At 37.3% G+C, this 19,036-nt stretch overlaps 1 protein-coding gene across 1 annotated transcript in view; it reads left to right on the top strand.

The window, feature by feature from the left end:
• Positions 1-19,036, top strand: part of LOC306656559 (low-density lipoprotein receptor-related protein 2-like) — a 244,423-nt gene that overhangs the window by 91,955 nt on the left and 133,432 nt on the right. Inside the window, 11 exon segments of the mRNA XM_079131902.1 lie at positions 973-1,165; positions 5,393-5,518; positions 6,597-6,727; positions 9,201-9,338; positions 9,697-9,978; positions 11,223-11,465; positions 12,698-12,817; positions 12,923-13,039; positions 14,818-15,195; positions 16,319-16,567; positions 18,240-18,451. Of these exon segments, the coding sequence (XP_078988028.1) occupies positions 973-1,165; positions 5,393-5,518; positions 6,597-6,727; positions 9,201-9,338; positions 9,697-9,978; positions 11,223-11,465; positions 12,698-12,817; positions 12,923-13,039; positions 14,818-15,195; positions 16,319-16,567; positions 18,240-18,451 (2,189 nt within the window).

Genomic DNA, 19,036 nt, shown 5'->3' with positions numbered 1-19,036 from the left:
GCCTCTGAGCATAATTGTCTCTTCCTTTCTCCCATCTCGTTATAAATTGCTTTGAGGCAATGCCCACACTTCTTTCTAGATGCTTCACTTCTCTATAACTCACTTTATTCATCTATAAAATAGGCAAAATAATGCCTTCTTGATTACGTGTCTGTGAGGATGGATGAATCCATAAAAAAGTATTTTTATCAGTTCCTGGATCATAGTAAATGCTCAATTACTGTAAGCTATTATGATTAGCAATATTATATTACCTAAATATCTTATATGTTGTCTCTCACATAGAGGGCTTTATTTTTATGATTTGCTGAAACAATGACAGAAAAACACTAGGATTTCTTTTTTTTTACTGCAAAATAAAAATGTAATTCCCTATTCTGACTGAGATTTTTCTTTAGTGGGAAAAAAGAAAAGAAAAGAAAAGGAAGAAGAGGGAGAAAAGAATAAACATTTTTCAGAGAGGAAAGTGGTTTCTTTTCTCTGATACCCAGTTCTGATTTCCTTCCTGGTATCTTTGCTGGTCTTTTCCAAACTTGGCAACTTTGTGGTTGTGAAAGACTGTTGAAAGACTGGTGAGAGGGTTGGGCGGTAACACCTCCAGTCACCCCCTGGTTGTACCTGGCAGCGTCAGCTCCTGGGAGCCGTCTGGGGGTGGTAGTAGGTGAACTCAGGTATCTTTTCTTCAGATGTTCTGCAATGAATTTTTTTTTTTTTTCCTGGAAGGTTGAACAAGGGAGTGAGTCCAAACCACACCACTCCTGGTCTTAGTTATCAGTATCATATCTATTCTTTGAGATCCAAACTTTGGGGAATGAATAAATTTGAGGTTTATCATGTTGTTGCTCAGTGTTTTATTTTTTTTTATTCCACATGTACTCAAAATATGCTTGACACAGAATTTAAATATAAAATGGTAGGAAAATTTATGTCTTATGTGATATACTTAAACCATGTCCATGTTTTTACTTATAGGAAGAGAAATTCTCACAGCTAACAGAGTGGAAAATGTTGAAAGTTTGACTTTTGACTGGATTTCAAAGAATCTCTACTGGACAGACCCTTCTCACAGGAGTGTCAGTGTCATGAGACTTGCTGATAAATCCAGACGGGCAATAGTTGAGAATTTAAATAACCCCCGGTCAGTTGTGGTTCATCCTATTGGTGGGTGAGTATATGCATGTTTTTCTAAGGACTTGAAACTGTACATCTTTTAGTCATGGAAAAGGGATTTGGCAAGTTTAGCAAATATAAGATTGAACTATGTAATTTGAAATCACCTTAAATTTTGCTGTAGTAACATAAGCTTAAATAATCACTTTATCTCCTTCAAAAAATTCTCTTCTTAGTTTCAGCTTCCCCAGTTTGTACTGGTGTGGTTTTGTTCATGGTTGCAGAGGACTAAACTATGTGGTATGGATTTGGTGGGGAAGGAACAAGATACACAGCAGGAAAGGCTCAAATTCTTGCCCTGTTTTAATGTATTGCTATGAAACTTAACAAAACTTGCTTAATCCTTCAGAAGTTTTCAGAGTAAAAAGTTTTCCAGATCACAGGCAATTTCATGTCTGGCCATTCTGTTGTTGGTGGGGTTAGACAAGAAAAGACAGAACTGTCCACAGTATTCCTTTTCGGATCTTACCTTTTTAAAAGAATGTGTTTAATACAAATGGTCCTGGGAAACTACATATCCATATGTAGAAGAATGAAACTTGGCCTCTATCTCTTGCTCTGCACAAAAGTCAACTCAAAGTGGATGAGAGACCTAGGAATTAAGATAGGAACTCTGCAATTGCCAGAAGAAAATGTAGGCTCAATACTCCAAAATGTTGACTCAGGACCTGACCTTCTTAACAGACTTCTAAAGTGTAAGAAATAAAACCAAAAATCAGTAAGTAGGATGGCATCAAATTAAAAAGCTTTGGTACAGCAAAGGAAACAATTAAGAGTATAAAGAGAGAGCCTGTAGAATGGGAGAAGATCTTTGCTCTTCAGTCAGGGTATTTATATCCATAATATATAAAGAATTTAAAAAGTTTGGCACCAGAAAATCAAATAATTCAACTAATAAATTGATAAAATAACTAAACAGATGCTTCTCAAAGGAAGAAATATGATTGGCCAACAAATATATGAAGAAATGTTCAATATCTCTGCAATCAGGCAAATATAAATCAAAATTACATTGAGATTTCATTTCATTCCAGTCAGAATGGCAATTACCAAGTATACAAATAATAATAAGTGTTGGTGAGGATGTGTGGGAAAAGGTACACTCATACATTTTTGGTGGGAATATAAATTAGTGCAACCACTCTAAAAAGCAATATGGAGATTCCTCAAAAAACTGGGGATGGAACCACCATGTGACCTAGCTATCCTGCTCCTTGGTATATATCCAAAAGATCTTGAATCAGCATACCATAGGGATACAGCCACATCAATGTTTATAGCAGCACAATTCACAATAGCCAAGCTAGGGAACCAATCACGGTGCCCTTTAACAGATGAATGGATAAGGAAAATGTGTATATATACACAATGGAGTATTACTCAGCAATAAATAAGAATGAAATTATGATATTTGCCAGCAAATGGATGGAATGGGAAACTATCATACTAAGTGAAATAAGTCAGACTCAGGAAAACAAAGTTTGAATGTTTTCTCTGATATGCTGAAGCTAGTCCAAAATAAGGGAAGAGAAAGAAAGAAAGATAAAGTGGGGGACATTCCATCATAATAGAAGAAAAATTAGTAGCTTAGATGAAGAGAACTGTTTTAGTCAGCCTTTTTTGTTGTTGTGACTAAAAGACCTGACAAGAATTTTAGAGGAGGAAAGTTTATTTGGGAACTCATGGCTTCAGAGGTCTCAGTCCATGCACAATTAGCTCCATTCCTTGGGACTTCAGGTGAGTCTGAGAATCATGACAGAAGAGCATGATGGAAAGAAGTAACTGACATAAGTATCAGGAAGCAGAGAGACTAAGCTCAGCCCACAAAATATATACCACAAATGCATGTGCCCATTGACCCACCTCTTCCAGCCACACCCTACCCAGCTTCGGAAACCACTCAGTTAATCCCTAACAGAGGATCAATTCACTGATTGGGTTAAGGCTCTCATATCCCAATCATTTCTCCTGTGAATGTTCTTGCATTGTTTCACACATGAGCTTTTGGGGAACACCTCACATCCAAACCTTATCAGGGACTGATGGGGAGGGAGAAGGATTGCTGTAAGGGAAGAACAGTGAAATGAATCTGACTTAACTTTCCTATGTACATTATGAATATCCCACTGAATCTCACCATCATGCACATCCAGAAGACACTATATTAAAAAAAAAAAAAAACCTAAAAGTAAATAGCAGAAGGGTTAGTAGAGAAGAGGGAAGGGAACCAGGGGGTGGGAGGAGAAGAGGGATGGGAAAGTCCTGGGGACTGAATCAGAGCAAATTATATTCCATACTTTCATAATTACATCAGAATGAATCCTATGTTATGTATAACTAAAAAGAACCAATGAAAAAGGGGATCTTAAAATTATGGCATTTACAGGCAAATGGATGAAATTGGAGAATATCTTGCTAAGTGAGATAAGCCAATCTCAAAAAACCAAAGGACGAATGATCTCGCTGATAAGCGGATGAGGACATATAATGGGGAGTGGGAGGAGTTAGCGTTAGGGGTAGGGTTAGGTTTAGGGTTAGGGTTAAGGAGGGTGGTAAGAATGGAGGAAGGAAGGACTGTATAGAGGGAAAAGAGGGGTGGGAAGGGTGGGGGGAAGGGAAAAATAACAAAATGAATCAAACAACATTACCCTATGTAAATTTATGATTACACAAATGGTATGCCTTGACTCCATGTACAGAGAAACAACATGTATCCCATTTGTTTACAAAAAAAAAAAATCTTAAAAAAAAAAAAAGAAAAAGAAAAAGGGGATCTTGTTAAAATCGAAGGGAGAGCAATAGAGTAGAAGTGGGGACCAAGGAGGGGAGGGCAGGAACAACTGGTGAGTGAAACTGATCTAATCATGCTGTGTGCATGTATGAAGATGTCACGATGCATTCCAATTTTATGCATAATTATAACACACTGATTAAAAACAAATAGGAGGAATAACAGGAGAGTAGAGGAAGGGAATCAAGGGATGGGAGGGGAAGGTGGGAAGGGAATGGGGAAGTACTGGAGATCAGATGCATTTTTGAGTATGTCAAAGTGAACCCCCTATCATGTGGAACTATAAAGTAAAAATAAAAACATTAAAAAACATGTTTAATAGCTGACATGATTGTTTAGAGCAAGTCTGAGGTATGCCGCTGTATTTAAATGGGTTAATAAAAAAGAGCGCTGGTAGTTCACTAAAGCCCAATTCATTCACGCAGTGAGCACTTGGCATACATACTCTCATCTAATCCCAAATCCAGTTTGTGAAAAAAGTATGTGTAATGTCCATTTTAGAGCCTTGTGAAGGCGTCACAGTTATTGCCAAGAGCCTGTTCAGACTCCAGGACCATCCTAGTGTAAGGCTGTGCCTAACAGGTCCATTGGCCACCTCTGCAGTGTGGACTTTATGTTTTTATTTTCTCTTTGTAAAATAACATAAGAAACATATTTTAAAATGGATATCATTGGTAAGAAATCCTATAGAGAGTTAAACTATTGATTTTTCTAATGAATTTATCTCAACTAACTCTTTGGCATATGGTTTCGAAAAGTGGTTAAATTCTTAATGACTTTTTCATTTAAAATGATATGGAGTCACATTTCAGAAAGTCATACTTTGGAAGTGACTAATTTTGATTCCTAGGGATTATATGAAAGAGAAAAGGATATTTTCCCTCATAGATTTAGTTTTTGCCAGTGCTCATAATAAAAAAAAAAAGATGCTTTGAGTAAGACATTGTTTGAGAGTTACATTGTTTTGGGTGCTTTTCCTTATCTGGGATGGAATGTTTTGACTGCAAATTTATCAATTCCTTATAGAAGAATAGCAGAAAATAATCTAGTGGATCTAGAGGGCTCTGGATGTTTAATCCAAAAAGAAAGAGAGAATACAGTCTACTTTATTGCCCATAGTGGTTTATTATTTTATTTTAATAACATGGAGAATTGGGTGACAATTGTTTTAGGTTTTAAAACCTAGGACAGTGGTTTTCTTTTTTGGAGTTCGTTTTGATGCCATGTGTGTTTCTTACTTTGATGACACACGGATAACTGTACTTTTAACTAAGAGTTAAGATCAATTATACACTAATCTGTTAAGCCTAATAGCATATACAGAAAATGAAATTAATTGCAGCAAGTCTTCAGAAAATTTGTGCTAAATCTGAGTCATGTAATTTGTCCCTCGGTTAACTTCCTTGATTTATTCTATTCCTGTTTTTCTAGGTATATATTTTTCACAGATTGGTTTCGTCCTGCTAAAATTATGAGAGCGTGGAGTGATGGATCTCACCTTATGCCCATAGTAAATACCACTCTGGGATGGCCCAATGGATTGGCCATTGATTGGGGGTGAGTAGGAGAGTTCCACTTAGTACAGAGCACATATGAGGCAAAGTGGGTGTGGTGATGGAGGAAGGAAGAGCGTACTGCATGTCCTCAGAAACTTTTAAATCATTAACTGATGATGGGAGATGGATGTTGAATGATGGATGTTGAATGACATAAGAGCACAAAGATAGTGGTCAGTTACTGGTGGGATGAAAACCAATGCATTCATAAATTTGCTGAGGAAGTGTCTAGAAGCAGCAGAATAACAGGGCTTAGTGAAGGGTCAAGATGGAGGAGGTGAGTCTCCAATCCCATCAGAAGCAGAATAAGGATTTGATAAAGTGCCGGTTGTGACTAATTTCCTTTGAGGGCGTGTTGAGGATAGGAAAATTTTGAAGTCAGTCAACAAATGTACATTTTTTATATGCATTTTGGGAAGATTTTTAAGTATAAGATACAGTTCTCAAGAATTGATGATCCATCTAGGAATATAGAAAATGGAAAAATAAATAAGAATATGAAATGCCAAAGTAGTTATGCAAGAACAAAAGGGAAGAAATGTATTTAGCCTTTTAAACATAGGTGATGCTACCAATATTTTTCTTAACTTTTTGATTTTACAAGGAGAAAAATAAAATTCCCAACTCAAAGATAGCAACATTTCAAGGTTTCAGAGACAATTAATTGAAAGTCATTTGATGAAAGTAGCTGTACCTTTCTTTGGGGCATAAAACTGTAAAATTTTTAATGAATATAATTTGAGTTTTAAGAACTTTGATAAAGGTGTTGACTGAGCATGCTGATTTTTTTGAGAGGGGGTACCAGGAATTGAACTGAGTGACACTCAGCCACTAGGCCATATCCCCAGCCCAATTTTGTATTTTATTTAGAGACAGGATCTCACTGAGTTGCTTAGCACCTTGCCGTTGCTGAGGTTGGCTTTGGACTTGCGATCCTCCTGCCTTAGACTCCAGAGTCACTGGGATTACAGGCGTGCACCACCATGACTGACTGAGCATGCTGATTTGTATGCCCTTAGTGTAAAGGGTGCTCTGCTGGTTTTTGGATAACAGATAACTTAAATATTTTATTGTTTTAGTGCTTCACGATTATACTGGGTAGATGCCTTTTTTGATAAAATTGAGCACAGCACCTTCGATGGCTTAGATAGAAGAAGACTGGGCCATATTGAGCAGATGACACATCCATTTGGACTTACTGTCTTTAAAGGTATATTTTGAATAATAAAAAAAGTGTATGTTGTTTTATACTTTGTAAATAATAACAGTAAACCCATTCTCATTGGGCTCTTTCATAATTCCAGAAAAGCGTCACTTTAAAATACAAAAAATTAAAATGGTTCTATTATATATAGACAAAACATTTGGTTTGTTGATGGAAAATATGACTTTTAGAGTGTGTTGTTTTGGATATATATAAATAAGAATGTCGATAACTTATATAGGCATAGCACTTTGTAGTTTACACTTACACAATTCCTGAGTATGTACTTAGTTATGTAAGTTTCACATGAGGAAATAGTAAATCACGGCATCATTGATTTCATTGTTCTGCTGGGTAAGAACCTCATCAGAATCCTTGTGGAAAAATGATTACATATATTTATCAATTGTATAACCATTGAATAACTCTGAAGACTTTTCATCAAAATGTTAGATAACTATCTTTGTCGTATGGAAATGTTAGGATACTACTTATGAAAAACAGAAAGACATGATTATTTCTTCAACAATCTTTCCAAATAATTTTCATGTTACTAGTAAAGATTGCTGGGAAGTGTGGGGTTCTGGGAAACCACAGCCAGCATGATCACAGCCAAAGCTTTGACCTTCCTTCTCTGAGCCTGCTTCTTCAGTGTAGGCAAGCTTCTCTGAGTTGAGCTGCTGGGGACAAGAATGTAACCTGGCACCATGAAATGGGTAGTTTGTTTAGTTTTGAAAACGAAGCTCTGTGGATGACTGTAGAGCTTGTGCACTGCATACAGTGTTAGGCCAAGAGTGAGGGGAGACTGACATCTGCTCTGGTTGTGCATGAAGAATCATACTTAGCCTAGTTTGAGGGATGACACTGTGTATAGTGCTATTAAAGGCCCTAAGTATATGCTAGTTGTATCTCTGGTTGAAACTTCTTACTTTGAATGATCAGCATAATCCTTTTTAAAAACTAGACATTGGCTATAAATCAAAGAATTTCTCATGTGCATAGAGTGCAGAATGAATAGTAAATATATTGCATATTCCAACCTGCTGTTTGTTTTATCTGTGGAGTGTGTGGTATTTAAAAATATTTAAGACATGCTCTTGTGAGATTTTTGGTGAGATGAGTCAATTATAAATAGTCACCCTCCCAAGCATTTACTCCCTTTTCTCTAATGAAGTCAGATACGCACTATTTTCTGCTATACAGGAATATTATAAGAATGTTGTATTTTATCTGCTCTGTGCTGAAATGTTTGGGGACTGAATAAAAATGCATTTTCAGTACCTTTTGGTTTCATCAGAATGAAAAACAACTTGAGTGCATCCCCATGAGAACAGCACAACATTCCCAAAATAAAGAGATGAGTTAGTTTTTAACAACCCTGGCCCTCAGGGTGAATTTCTTCTGGGAAGTTCTTTTGTTGTGTCATACCATGGATGTTGTTTATCAACAGACTAGATCTTCTTGACTATTCATTGCACAGGACTGAGTTTGATTGAACTCCTTATCTCCCCTCCTAAATGGTGGGACTGACACTGCCAGTCAGTGGAGAAAAGATTTAGTGAGTCCAATGACTGATTAGTCATTGATTAGACCACAGATAAGGAAAATTGGTCTAATTATAAAGTTTGTGGCATCTTAAGCATTTTCTAGTTAGTTGGGATTTCCAGTTAGTTAAATGATTGCCTAAGAGAAAATCCATGTTAATTAAGTCCTTTCTTTTGAACGTTGTTGAAATCCATGTGTTTATTTCCTTGCTTCAGTAGTTAGTGTAAAGTGAACATGCTTAAATTTTTGTCATGTAGAATCTTATGTTGCCTGATTTACCATTCTGAGCATCATGGAATATTGATGAGGTTGCAGGCGTATGAACCCTTGTGTTGATATTTTTACTGATCCCAAATATATAAAGTTCCTCTTTGGACTAGATTTGTACTTTTCCTTCTCAATAACTTCTTATTAAAGTTGAGTATTAAAAAATTAAGTATTCTCATGAACATATGGGTTACAGATTTTTGGACTTGGAAGGAATCTTTGATGTCATCTGTTGCCTTCATGCAGTTAAGCACTTCTTAACCACTTAGCAACTTAGTGTTGGGATAAGAGTTCAGTCTGAGGGGGCCTCATTGAGTGCTCTGTAGAAGAACACTGAGATAAAAATTTTTTTTTCCTATCAAAGTTTAAACTTGATTGCTACTAAATGCCATTGTAAAATTGCACGCATACTTACCCTGAACCTGAACCATGATGTTAATAAAATGTAAGCTTCCAAAGAGCATTTCTAGAGACCAACTGGTCATGGAAAATGGTTACAGAAACAAATTAGAGATATTTATGGGAGAAGAGTCTTGGGATTGCAAGAAGCATTACAAGCCTTTTGCTTTCCACCAAGTAATGTATTTATAAGTAGGTTAATTCCCTCAGTCATTTATTTATAAGTAAGCTGTGACTGAAAATGTGAATCCTCTGTATTCCTTCTTAGATCACGTGTTTTTTACTGACTGGAGACTGGGTGCGATTGTTCAAGTCAGGAAAACGGATGGGGGAGACGTGAGGGTCATTCGAAGCGGCATCACCAACATAATGCATGTGAAGTCGTATGACATCAGCATCCAGACGGGTGAGTGAGCTTGTTGAGTTCGTTCTCTTCTTATGGATGTCATATTTGATAGGGAGGCTCCTTTTTGCTTTAAGTACTTATTAATAGTTATATATTTGGATAGTTCTCTATTCCTGTCACTCTCCAAGTCTCTTCAACCCTGAAAGCATTGTTAGGAAATACATATTTGGCACTTTTCTGTTTTTAAATGGAATGCTGTTCTTAGCAGGTCACCTTCCAGGAAGATGCTTGCTATGTCTTAATACTGGGTATGAAAAATGTTCTTTCCTGTTTGTGTCCCTTCACAAATCAACCTGTGATCCATGTAATGGGCATGTGCATAACTTGCTTCCTCAGGGCTTTGCATTTTCATTTTCAGGGTCTAACTACTGCAATCAACCCACCCACCCCAATGGTGATTGCAGCCACTTCTGCTTCCCGGTGCCAAATTTCCAGCGGGTGTGTGGGTGCCCCTATGGAATGAGGCTGACTTCCAATCACTTGGCCTGTGAGGGAGACCCAGCTCATGAACCACCCACTGAGCAGTGTGGCTCTTTTTCCTTCTCCTGCAACAATGGCCGATGTGTGCCCAGTTACTACCGCTGCGATGGAGTTGACGACTGTCATGATAACAGTGATGAGCATCTGTGTGGTGCATCTAGTAAGTAGCTGTGCTCAGGAGATATTTCCTGGGGTAAACAGAACAGAGAGAGGTGGGCTTAAAAAATAATAAAAAGCTAGGTAATTTATATAGGAAAAATATCTTTTAGAATTTCAGATTCTTAACCTGTACTCTTTGACCTTTAGGAAGCTCAGCAATAATGCCATTCATATAATGAAAATAGTTTCTAGCATTGATTTAGATCATCTTCAATTAAATTTGTTTTGACATTAGCTATTTGGACCAATTCAGAGTCATTACATCTTGATAAGCTCTCAAAAAGTTGAGTCAGGATGTAGCTTAGTGATAGAGCACTTGCCTAGTGTGTATGAGGCCCTGGATTCCATCTACAGCTCCCACCCCCCAGCACAGTTGAATCAAAATGGATATAACCTTTAGTATCTGAGAATATACTATCACAACAGGTACTTGCCACCATAGTCTTTGAAAAACTCATGTTATATTTCTTTTTCCCATATTTTGGAGTAACATGAACTAAGGGTGAAATGACAGTCTTAACCTTTACCACCTTATTTGGTGGTTGTCTAGTCTATGAAGTTTGAGATTTAATAAATGCTATTGCAGAAGGCATAAGTATCCCATTGAAGTCTTAAACAATAAAGACAGAGGACAATTGAAATCTCAGAAATCTCTATCAAGGTGAGACCTATGGTAATAGTAACCTGTCTTTTGGAGAAAAAGAAGAGTGCCAGAGTTGAAAAATAGAAGTGTTCACTTGTACATTTTTTCTGGAATTTCTGAAAGTTTCATCCTTTTATATGTTATTTTCCTGCTTCTAAGAGTGTTCATTGATAACTGAATTTTTTATCTGTTTCAAGGTTACTGAGTTTGAAATTATGATTGGAGGAAGTGAAGTTTAGAAGTTAAAGGTGCACCTATTGATCACATCAATTAGAGCTTAGATCTTAGGCAGATTCCTAAATCTCTCAGAGCTTCAGTTTCCTATATTTGCAAAATGCAGATAATTATATGTACTTCATAGTATTATTGTGAGAATTAAAAGAGAATGCATAGATCCTTACAGTCGTACATATGCATATGTATATTGTGCATATGTAGTACTTAATGATTTCAGTGATTAGATGGTATCATTGGATACACATCTCTCCTTATTTTGTGTAATGCTCCCACTGAAAAAGGAGAGTTTTTGACCCACAAGGCAAGCACTCATGTAAAATGCTGCAAAAGCAAATGTCTTCATGGCCAGTTCACTGCTCTTGTAGATAATACCTGTTCACCTTCGGCATTCACCTGCACTCACGGAGGAGAGTGCATTCCTGCACACTGGCGCTGTGACAAGCACAATGACTGTGTGGATGGCAGTGATGAGCAAAACTGCCCCACTCGAGCACCTGCTACCTGCCCTGGGTCCTACTTTACCTGTGATAATAACCTGTGTATCCCAAGGGACTGGATCTGTGACACAGACAACGACTGTGGTGATGGATCTGATGAGAAGAACTGTCGTAAGTTATGCACCGTTTTCTCTTGGTTGGTCAGCTGGTGAATGAGTTTGAATAGTCAGCTGTCCTTGCACTCTTTCCTCTAAGAGGCAAACAATTTCCTAGTTCTTTAGGCACTATTATTCTGTCTGTCCGTCTTTGTATCAATGGGCTGTAAGAATCAAGGCATGTACCTGCCCATGGGAAGCTTAGAGTCCTACAAGTTTTAAATTCTATGGAAGAAAACAAAGGCTGTCTCTCATGCCAAACATTCGGATAGGACCTAAAAAAACAGAACTGAGCAGTGGCACATGCCTATACTCCCAGTTTCTTAGGAGGCTGAGGCAGGATGATCTCCTGAGTCCAGAAGTTGATTATAACCTGGATGAAGTAGTAAAACCCCACTGAAAAAAGGAATCCTTTAACTAACTATTCAGATATTTAAAGCAAATTTAAAAAATCATATAAACATATCCAGACATTTGACAATTAATTTTTCTTTTTGTCTTTTCATTTGATGTGAGGCAAAAAGACAGAATAATAGAGACGTACAGAAAATTAAAATTTCTGTTTATCTTAACCACCTGTTTTTCCTCTTTCCAGTTCTTATCCTTTAAGTTATTGTTCATTTTCTTGTCTGCGATGATAATTTAAGGTGAAGCAAAGTTCTCCAGAGTAAATTCTAGTCCTGGTTGTGAGATTAGGCAAGTCACTTTCCTCTTGGAGTAGATGAGCTTTAAAGTTCCTTTTAGTTTTTGCATTCTGTGGTCTGCATTTTGTAATACTTCAAGGTGCCTTGACAGCAAGGTAGGACCCTGGTTTTTGTTTGTTTAGACTTTATATTAAACCCAGACATTGTGATCTGTCTACATACTGAGACTACTGTCACGAGGGTTGTGGTGCCTATGCTGCCTCATTGGGCTTCGTTGCTTAGCTCTTGTCAAGAGTCATGGACTTAACAATGTTCATGAGATCCAGTGGCAATCCAAGCACCTGTGCTTACTTGCTAAATGTGGTCCATTGTTCAAGGTATAATCATATTTTCTGACTCTGCTCTGTAACATTTTAATTTTTGATTCCAAAAATTGTTTATTTTTCACGTTCTCTTGACTTTGACCATGGGACTGATTTGAAAGAATTTCAAACCCATGTATAATTGAGAAAACTTGTGTAGCTACTTATTATTTTTCAGTTTGGCTCTGGTACATGTTGAACATTAAATAAACTTACTTGGCTTTGTTTTTGGATGACATTAGAAACTTCAGAGGCATGCCAACCTAGTCAGTTTCATTGCCCCAACCATCGGTGTATCGATCCATCTTTTGTCTGTGATGGGGACAAGGACTGTATTGATGGGTCCGATGAGGCTGACTGTGGTAAGTGGATTGCTTTATTTCTTTTCTTCAGTGTTTACAGAAATCTCAATGTTCACTCATTTTCTCTGTGAGCTAATTTCTCATGTTTTTCTCTTCCATTGTTAGTATTAAACTGTACTGCTTCTCAATTCAAATGTGCTGATGGGAGTAAATGTATTGGCAACAGATACCGATGCGATGGTGTTTTTGACTGCAGTGATAACTCTGACGAGGCAGGCTGTCGTAAGTACTGCACACCTGGCGTGTTTCAGACAGGGGTCATTGTTACTCCTATTGATGTTGCTGCATATAGTTTCTGTTCTGACAAACTGGGGGTCAGAAATCCTGAACTGAAAAGCATTCTTAAAAGAATCAGTATTGAACATAGGATAAAATCGCCTAGGCCTTACCAAATAATGATTTGTCATTAGCAAGTCCAGTGGTTGTACAAATGGGCACTTCAGATAGTTTCCCAGGTGGGTTCAACATTTCTTAAATATTTTTGTTCTCAGTTTTAATTTTTCCTTGGACCCCGCAAATTAGTGTTTCAAACTTTTGAGGCTTTTCTTTATAAAAAGATATTTAACTGGTTTTTTTTAAATCTCAATTGGGAGGTCAAATGGTACAGAACTGTATGTGATATTGACTCATACAAATTTATCCTTTCAGCTATTTGTTAAATAACTGCTAATGTTATATATAGCATTTGTCCTTGGAGTGTGGTAAGGAGAGTTATAGAAGGCAAGAGACACTTAAAACCAGGTAGACAGTTATGAGGGCCTTTAAAGTGGTAGATGAAATTCCAAGGTAATTTATGGAAAAGAAATTCCTTCTAGTCAGAAGATTCAATGAGAATGTTATACAATATGAAATATATAGTATTCATAGACTGGAGAATAAAATGACATGAATTTAAAAAAAATTTAGTTTTAGATAGACATATCTAAATTTATTTATCTTTAATTTATTTATTTATACGTGGTGCTGAGGGTCGAACCCAGTGCCCCACGTGTGCTAGTCAAGCAGTCTACCACTGAGCCACAACCTCAGCCCAAAATGACATGATTTTTAAAGTTTCCTACTGGTTGTGTTTAATGGATTTTAGGCTTGTAAAAAAAATCATCAGAGAGTTGGTTATATGTATGAACAGTGGTGTTTTTGACAATAGAGTAGATTTTTATTAATTTTTCTAAATTAGGAAGGAAGTATATAAATCCATGGATAAAAAGGAAAGTTAACTAAAAATATTTACATACTTTATTCTTTGGCAACTCAAAATTCCTTAATCTCTAATTATCCTGTTTCATATAGAAAACATGGAACTCTGTGATGGTCTGTGATGAACTGCTAATTCCAAGGAACCTTCTGTTGCCTCAGGAAACTCCTGGGAGGAAGCTTGGATTTAGCTTTATCAAATAGGGAAGCCATTCTTACTGTCCCTCAAAGATTGACTGATAAATTGTGGCAAGTTTGCAAAGAATTAAGTATTTTCTTTTAAGGTGACTTACTGTATGCTGGTTTCACTGGATATAGAGTTCATTTCAAATGAGAACATTCAAACATATATTAAGCATGTGAAGTTCAATGTAACCTTAGCTATTTAAACTATTGAACTGCTATGGTGATTTTTTTAAGATTTAAAAAATCTTAAACAATTTGTCCCCTTTAGATATACATGACAGTAGATATGGTGATTTTTTTGATAGCGAGATGGCTAAATTATATGATTGAATCTACCACTGAATAAATATTATAAGTACAGGAAACAGAATGTTCTTTTGATTCAGCTACTTCTATTTAAGAACTGTGCATCCTGTACTTTGTTGTCAGATCACTCATCTGACACATACAAATGTTTTATGTACCACAGTGTGGGAGAAGATCCTTGAGCATTTCAGGCTTAATACTAACTTTGTCATAGCTGTTATTCTACCCACTATTGACTCAGCTTCTGAATCTTGACTATTGAAGGGGTTATAACTTTCATTCACAAGCTTCTTTTCCCCATGTGTTTCTCCCAGCAACCAGGCCTCCTGGTATGTGCCACTCAGATGAATTTCAGTGCCAAGGAGATGGTACCTGCATCCCAGACACCTGGGAGTGTGATGGGCATCCAGACTGCATCCACGGATCTGATGAGCACCATGGCTGTGTCCCCAAGACCTGCTCTCCATCTCATTTCCTCTGTGACAATGGAAACTGCATCTACAAAGAATGGATCTGCGATGGGGACAATGACTGCAGGGATATGAGTGATGAGAGGGACTGCCCTACTCAGCCCTTTCACTGTCCCAGCTGGCAGTGGCAGTGTCCCGGCTATAGCATCTGTGTGAATCTGAGTGCACTGTGTGATGACATCTTTGACTGCCCCAATGGGACAGATGAGTCCCCACTTTGCAGTAAGTTTCCTGACCACAGTTTACTGGCTGTAAATTCATTCTGAGCAGTAGCCTTGCCATTGTCACAGCCCCCATATAGCTTTTAGGAAGGGATTTTAGTTCCTCTGTGACTTCAACTCTGTGTAGGGATAATCGTAATTGAATTTAAATAAATCATCCCTGGATAATATTTCTCATTAAAACCTTTGCACTTGGCTATGTGTTTTTCCTTATTTTCATGTCATCATTTAGAAAAATGAGACTAAATGAGGCCATCAGATTGTCAGATTAAATTTGGTTCTGTTGGTAATGTGCTCATGAATTTTTCTAACTTCAGTATTTTCTAATTTCAATCAGAACTTGCCACAAAACAAATGAAGTCTGGGGATTTGTGTTTGCTGTGATTAAAGTGCTGTGATTGGCATGTAATCCTAATTACTGTCCTTTCTTTCTTTCCTCTTTAATCAATGCTCATTCTCAGATGAACCACAGCCAGGTATGATTGTGAAGTATCTTAGATTTTTGTGATGTCATATGTATTGTGTTTGTGCTGAAAATGTCCTAATTACTGTGATTTACCCTGCTAGTGCATGTTCTGTGTCATGATTCTTGTAAATAAGTTAGAGGGGATTTATATCCCTAGGCATGTGAATTGTCTTTGGGTGGCTTCTGGTGTTGCCACTTTGACCCTGAGAGTAAGGAATGATGGTGTATTAGTTGATGTGTGTCCTCTAACATTGTCACCTTTACCCTTCCATTTGTTCACTTTCATAGATGTTCTAGTCCTGTGTTGCATTTCTATATAGATAGAAGAAGTTCAGAGGCAGCAAGTGTGAAGTTATGTTTCTTTGCATGCGTTATCAACGACAACCATATTTCCTGAAGATTCTCTGATTGCACTAAATGGAGTTATGCTGGTGGCAGAGAAATGGGTCCAAGTCCAATGGATAGCAAATCCTCAGGCAAATCAGGGCAGACACTGAATAGCCTGTGGAGCTCATCAGAGCCAATATTGTCCTTAGCTCTGACCTGGGCATCACATTGAAGGTGGTGTGGGACTCCATGACAAATATTACATCAGAGAGTATTAAGGAAGCAAAGATTTCTGACTTTTTCCCTTTGTGATTTTCTTTCTTTATTCCAGACCAGGACAGCTGTTCACATTTCAATGGTGGTTGTACTCATGAGTGTATTCAAGGACCATTTGGGGCTAAATGTGTCTGCCCATTGGGATACCAACTTGCCAATGATACTAAGACCTGTGAGGACATAAATGAATGTGACATTCCAGGCTTTTGTAGCCAGCACTGTTACAATATGAGAGGTTCTTTCCGATGCTCTTGTGATAATGACTACATGTTAGAAGAGGATGGGAGGACTTGCAAAGTAACAGGTAATTATTGAATTTATAAGCAAGCTAACTCCGGCTTATTTAACTGTATATAGCTTAAGATCTAGTGCTGTGCATAAACATTTGATAATGTTAATTCAGAGTCAGACCAACTTGCATCCTAGAAAGGGTACATGATGTCTTTCTACCTCAAAATCTTAATGTATTTTGGGAAATAGAGGTTAAAACATTTACAGGTAGAAGATTACATTTTTTATTACTTAAATATTATTTAAAACATTTTATTTTATTTATAAAATATAATATATATTTTAAAACATTTAAAACAAATTATATTTAAACATATTTTTAAAAATTTGTTCTTTTTAGATATATAGAACAGTAGAGTGTATTTTGACATATTATACATGGAGTATAACTTATTCTAATAAAGAGCCCATTCTTGTGGCTGCATGATGTGGAGTTTCACTGGTCGTGTATTCATATACGAACATAGGAAAGTTATGTCCAGTTCGTTCTACTCTTTCCTCCCATCGCCCCTCCCTGCCCTTCATTCTCCTTTGTCTAGTCCAATGATATTTAAACATCTTTACATAAGACTTAGTAATTTCAACCAGTACAAATTCAGTTTCTATTGTATTAGAGTAGCTATACTGTATATTAGAGTATTGGTTTAGTTGCTTTCAAAGTTACCAAATACAGGATGATAAAACAAAATTAAAGTTTTCTTTTTTAAATAAGTAGGAGTCTAGTAGGCAGTCCAGGGAATAGAGCTCGCCTGTTATCTTCATCATGTGACTTATTTTTAATAATTTATTTTAATAAATCATGTGATTTATTTTTAATTTTTGGTACTGGGGATTTAACCCAGAGGTACTTTATCACTGAGTTACATCCCCAGCCCTTTTAAATTTTTATTCTAAGTTGCTGAGCCTGCTTTGAACTTGTGATCCTCCTGCCTCAGCCTTCTGAGTCACTGGGATTATAGGTGTGTGCCACCACACCTGGCATGGATTCCATGTAGGATCCAGTGCTTTTGCTCCAGTCTTTTCTTTCTCTTAGAAAGTAGGAAAGGGAAAAAGAAAGTGGAGGGCAAGCAACTTCCTTTAAGGCTGTGACCTGGAACTGAGCATCTTTCTATTCATATCCTATTGGCCAGAACTTAGTCTTGGGGTCACTTCAAGTTTCAGTGGAGGAAGACACTGTCTAGCTGGGTGGCCACATGCCAAGCTAAAACTTGTCATGTCTTATTACTAAAGAGAAAAATTGGGGAGGGGATAATGACAAACAACTAGAACTTTCTGCTGTAGCAAAATGCCTCAGGACAAACAAAAATGTTTAAGAGGGGACACCTTCTGTGAAAAAGCCGATAGCCTAGTAAGCAGAGAAGCAAAGTACAAAAATAAACACAGTGCAAAGAAGACTAAGTAAAGTCACTTCACTTCAGATTGGTATTTAGACACTTATTGAAATACAATTCAAGGAAGAAAGATGTTTTAGAGTCTAAAATATTCATGAAATTTGGCTAACTATTAAGATTAAGAATGAAGTGATTGAAATAATTCTTTTGGGGCTTTTCTCCCCTGATCACTATAGTTCAGAATCACAATTTCCTCCTGTTACCAAAAGTATTACATTAAATGTTTGAGACCCTTTAATTATGTTTTCTCCCAGAATCATTGACATTTTTGCCTTTTCCCCTTCTCTTGGACAGCATCTGAAAGTCTACTGTTGCTGGTGGCAAGTCAGAACAAAATTATTGCTGACAACATCACCTCTCAGGTCCACAATATCTATGCATTGGTCCAGGATGGTTCTCACATTGTAGCTCTTGATTTCGATTCAGTCAGTGGTCGTATCTTTTGGTCTGACTCAAGTCAGGGCAAAACCTGGAGTGCATTTCAAAATGGAACAGACAAGAGAGTAGTAAGTACATTTGTGGCAACCTTCTGCCCGACTAGTCCCTCCATATTGCTTCTATTTGCTGCTGTTCACCAGTGAGAGGAAGCCCTACCTCTCCCATCCTGGGCTGTTCTCACAGTTCCTCTGAAGCATCACACTCAGAGGCCAGAAGGTTCCTTCCTAGTTCCTACTCTGTGGGTATTTTAGTAAGAGCATGGCCTCTGGGGACCTTGCCATGATTCTGAATTCCACATCCAGCAATGCAAAGATGCCACCATATCTCTGGGGTCACTTTTGCAGTCTTTTGTGGATGAGAGGAGAGGAAAGGACAGGACAGTCAAAGGGTTGCTTTTCCTGGCTTTATTTTAGTTCCATTTCTTAATCCATCTCCTGAAGCTTCAGTTTTTGACCCTTGATTGCTGTTTCCTCTGCCTTTTAGAATTTTATTTTGTAAATGTTGGCACTTAATTAATAAAGATAATCCTCTTGGCATATGAACATTACAAGGTTTTCATAACTTTTATTTTTAGTTGTAGATGGACACGATGCCTTTATTTTATGTATTTTATTTTCATGTGGTGCTGAGGATCAAACCCAGTGCCTCCCATG

Source organism: Sciurus vulgaris (assembly GCF_902686455.1).
Source record: "Sciurus vulgaris genome assembly, chromosome: 3".
Classification (NCBI taxonomy): Eukaryota; Metazoa; Chordata; class Mammalia; order Rodentia; family Sciuridae; genus Sciurus; species Sciurus vulgaris.
Note: the sequence above shows the minus strand (reverse complement) of the source record. Positions and strands in the feature narration are given on the sequence as shown.